The sequence below is a fragment of the Notothenia rossii genome (genome assembly GCF_949606895.1).
Source record: "Notothenia rossii genome assembly, chromosome: 5".
In the NCBI taxonomy this organism is placed as follows: domain Eukaryota; kingdom Metazoa; phylum Chordata; class Actinopteri; order Perciformes; family Nototheniidae; genus Notothenia; species Notothenia rossii.
Window position 1 is genome coordinate 57,584,472 of NC_136903.1, and position 4,827 is coordinate 57,589,298.

At 43.5% G+C, this 4,827-nt stretch overlaps 1 protein-coding gene across 1 annotated transcript; it reads left to right on the forward strand.

Annotated features, from left to right (window-relative positions):
* Nucleotides 1–568: 568 nt before the first annotated feature.
* On the forward strand, nt 569–4,358 carry LOC307041875 (zinc finger MYM-type protein 1-like). Its single transcript, XM_079685433.1, has 2 exons — nt 569–697; nt 907–4,358. Exon 2 carries the CDS (start codon nt 2,617–2,619, stop codon nt 3,934–3,936), a length of 1,320 nt encoding a protein of 439 aa, XP_079541559.1. The 5' UTR covers nt 569–697; nt 907–2,616; the 3' UTR covers nt 3,937–4,358.
* Nucleotides 4,359–4,827: the final 469 nt, after the last annotated feature.

The following is a 4,827-nucleotide window of genomic DNA, read 5'->3' on the forward strand; positions in this document are numbered from 1 at the left end:
TCACTCCAAGCTGAACTCAAATGTTGGCAGCCCTGCATACTAGCCTGTATAAATGCTTATTGTACAGCTAGCATTAGCTATATTTATCTTGTTTACACTTAGCGGTCCTATGTGTTACAGTTTTTCTCGATTGCTAACACAATAAAATGCTACATAAAGCACAATTATTTTAACTGACACTCAAAGAGCAAAACATCAGCTCAAATCTCCAAAACTCTAAACACGTTTTCAGCTTTTTACACAATTACCAAAGAAAAATGGCACTTTTTGCAAACCACTGCACACGTTTCTCCACGTAAGACACAGGCATCTGACATACATTCACGTGTTAGCACGTTTAAAACACTGATATTCAAAATGCCTCACACATGGACCAATGATCAAGAAACACTTTCCACCTGACCTGAACACCTGGTAGCATAATTGTTGGCTCATCAATCAGGATGTTAGCACAATAAAAAGACCACAGGTGATTACTTTCTTACAGCAACAATGGAAGCCAACATGGAAGCATGAGCAAGAGGAGGAGGAAGAGGAAGAGCTGGGCTGAGAGTGAGAGGAGGAGGAAGAGCACTCTAATGAAATGAAATGTTATCAACCATGGTTTGACAATGAGAGAGGCTGGACAGAGGGTTCAGCCTAATCTACGCCAATGTACTGTTGCCTCTGTAATCCGGACACTTAGACTTGAAAACAGGTTAGTTACCAGTTTATAGCTCTGCATAATTCATGATATATCAGTGCTTATATCTGTTGTGTGAAACGTATTTACTTCAGTACTTTAACTGAATTGTTGGCATGTTGCAGACTATAACTACAAAAATCCTGCACATTTGACTGTGGTAGACTTACTGTTATGCAACACAGACACTGACCAACCACTATATATTTGTTGTTTATCTGAAGGACTGAGAAACAAAGAGGTGCAGGTGGAAGGCTAAGGATGTTCAATGAGGCACAGGAAGCAGCAGTTACAAACTCGGTTTTGGCAAACAATGCATCACACTTAGAGAGATCCGAAGCAGAGTAACTATGTGCTGAGATCATAGACTGTATAAATGGACGTAGGGTCCGTGACGTCACCCATAGGATTCTGCAGAGTTGCCGAGAAGCCCTTAGTAGGCGGAGTCGGCCACTAACGGCTCGACAGTGACGTCAGAGTCGGGGGCGGCGCCAGGGGGGAGCACCCCCCAGGATTGTCAAAGCACCCCCTAAGCACCCCCAAGAAATATGTGTTTTTAAAAATTTGTTTTTATTTTGAATACAATTATTATTATTATTTTTATTAAATTAAATTAGAAAAATTATTGATTACATCAATGCAAATGTGAAACAAACTCATTTTTGACCAAAAACATAAAGCCAACACAGGTGATATGATTAGGCCAATGGCCAGCACCCATTAGATTTTTGACCTACCCATAGGCTAAATTACTTTGTGACACTTCAGTGACTTCCTGTTAGCTAGAGCGCCAAATTATTAGCTAACGTGGATGTTGAGCAAAGTGAAACATTTATTGTTTTTTAGTCCTAAAACGTCCACGTGTAAGCGAGAGGGATTCTGAATCTGCACATAATAGGCATCGTGAGGGAGAGGCTGAAGGTGTCACGGTCACCGACCAGGAGGAGGACCAAGAAAAGCCGTGGGAGGATGGAGATGAGGAGGAAGGAGCTGAAATGCCCGGCCCCGCGGCTGCACCTGCTGCTGCTGCTGCTGCGGAGGACATAAGTAACAATCCCCAATAGGGCCCAAGACGGCCAATTCTTCAAAAATACCCCACACGGCCATTTGGAAATCAGCAGAGATGTTTCTATAAAGACTGGATGGATCAACATGTATGGTTAGAATACAGCGTGTCCAAAGACGCAGCGTTTTGCTTTGCTTGTCGGCACTTTTCAAAACGAGTGCACGGAGTGCAACCAGCATTCATCTGCAACGGGTTCAACAACTGGCGAAAAGCATCAGCGACTCTGAACACTCATCATGAAAGTGCGGCCCACAAGTTTGCTATGGAAACATGGAGTGAGTTTAAACAAAAACAGACAAGTGGCTCAAAAATAGCAAACATGATTGACAAGGGACATTCAGCTTTGGTTATGGAGAACCGAAAGTACATGCAGGCCGTGGTTGAAAGCCTTCGCTATACCGCTTGTCAGTGAATCGCACAGCGAGGTCACAGCGAGGGTGGGGAATCCTCTAATAGGGGTAATTTTATCGAGCTTTTGCACCTCATCAAAATGTTTGATGTTACAGTGGATAAAAAATTGGCAAGCAATCCATCAAATGCCAAATACAATCACCATGACATACAGAACGAATTATTTGATATAATGGCTGATATGATACGAAAATAAATAAGTGATGAGGTGGGGGAGGCAGAGTACTTTGCTGTTTTGGTGGATGAAAGTAAAGACATTAGTAAGAAGGAACAGATTTCAGTGATCGTGCGGTATTTACAGCCACTGACAGAGACGTTGCATGAGGAATTCTTGCATTTCACCCCAGCAGATGGGTTAGACGCAGACTCACTACTAAACAGCATAAAGCTTACACTCAGTCAGTGTAATATAGACATTAATGGTTGTGTTGGCCAGTGCTATGACGGAGCATCTGTAATGTCAGGATGTAACAATGGAGTGCAGGAAAAGTTCATGAAAGAAGTGCCACAGGCAATTTATATACATTGCCATGCTCATAGGCTCAACTTGGTGCTGGTGGACTGTGTGCATAATGTCAACGCTGCAGCAGAGTTTTTTGAGACACTACAAATGCTCTACAAGTTTTTCTCTGGGTCAGTGGTGCACGGTCTGTTCACGAAAAAACAAAAGGAACTCGAGCCAACAGCACAGTGCGTAGAACTCAAGAAGCTGAGTGATACTCGCTGGGCATGCCAATATACTGCAATCTGGGCAGTCAAGAAAACTCTCCCAGCAATACTGGCTACCCTGCGTGACATCATCGCCCTGTCAAATCCATACCGGAGGACAGAGGCGAGAGCTCTCAGTGCATTCATGAAAGAGACATTTGTTGTACATCTAATTATTTTCGAGGATGTATTCAGAACAACCAAGTTCATGTTGGATCAGCTTCAGTCCGCCACTTTTGATCTTGAAGCGGCAGATGATCTGGCCAAGTCTGTTACCACTGCCATATCTGAAAAGCGGACCGAGGACAAGTGGAGGGAAATCAGAAATGAAGCAGAAAGTCTGTGCGTGAAGGCAGGAATTGCACCACAGACGCAACGTGAGAGAAGGCGGGCCCAGACATCTCGACATCTGGAGGGGTTTGTAGTGGAAGCCCCGTTAGAAAAAGCACGCTTAGAAACAGATGACCTGAGAACACACTCCTTCTATCCTGTTATAGACAGGTTGTTAATGGAGATGAAACGTCGCTTTTCAACAGAAACCAATGAAGTACTGAGAGGTGTGTCCGCCCTGAGCCCCAAACACACATCATTTCTGGACAAAAAAATGATACTGCCCATGGCCCGCCACTATGGAATCAGTGAGAAAAACCTGTCTGCAGAGCTTTACCAAGTTCGCCGGCTGTTGCAAAGAAAAGAAGAACAGGGACATACTATCACCAGCACTAAGGAGTTTCTATCCCTCATGAGACCATACAGAGATGCATTTATAGACTTGTACAAACTGATATGCATATCTCTGACACTTCCCGTGAACTCAGTGAGCTGTGAGCGCAGTTTTTCTTGTCTGCGTCGTTTGAAAAACTACCTGAGAAACACCAGTGGGGACTCTCAAACCAGTAACCTGGCACTGTTGGCTATAAACAAAGTGAGAACAAGGGCCCTGGACAGCGACAAAATCATTGATGCATTTGCCCTCAACCACAACAACAGTTGTTTGTTGCATTGTTTTGTTATGAAGACGTCTAATGGTAAGTGCATGATGATGCACGCCCTCTGTTGCCTATTATAAATGTAATGCATTGATGGTTGAGGCAAACATTCTGACTGTTTATAGTTATTTCTATGTGGCCTACTTGTGTTTAATTCTATGTTCAGAGCCAGTGTGTTAGGCTTGTGGACCTTACCCGCTGTAACAGTTGTAAATATGCAGTGGTGTTTGTTTGTACATCATTTAAATTAGTATAATCACACTAGTCTGTGTTCTTCGTTTATTTATGTTCAATACCTGACAAGGTCGGAGATCAGTGGGCGGAACTTCTGAAATGTAGTTACTATACTCAGAAGATTATACACCCACCTCCCTTTATATTGTCCCTCACGTTTCCTCTTCCCTTTTTGTTTTTGTAAATGTTTCCACGTGAGAGGAGTCACTGTGAGGGATACACAATGTAATACTGATTTGTTATATCTGTTGTCAGCTTGTCAGTGATTAAAAGGAAATCGTCTAAACTGTATGCTTCTCGGGTCTCATCCATCCATGAACAACGCAAAACACAACGCAGAAACCGCTTAATGTTGCTCTCAAAGTGCACCAATTGATGCATTTAACTTTAATATTTAATATAAAATCTTCACGCCTTCATTTTAAAAGTCGCGGGTTTACTGTGTGTGTGCGTGTGGGGAGTGTTGCAGTAGAAAATTCAACTGTAGCGCCGGTGCATTCATGGGAAACCCTAAATGTTTGAGCACCCCCTATGAAACGTCAAGCTACCCCACAGCACCCCCTAGAGGAAATCTCTGGCTCCACCACTGCAGTGGTGTCGTTGGGATTTTTTTTACTGGGTGGCGGGGGTGGTGGGTGGACGGGAGACATATATGGATGTGCTCGTGAACAGTCAACGGGGGGGGGGGGCAACTTACATGATGCAGTTTAGACAATATAATAATAAAGGGCGGTGCC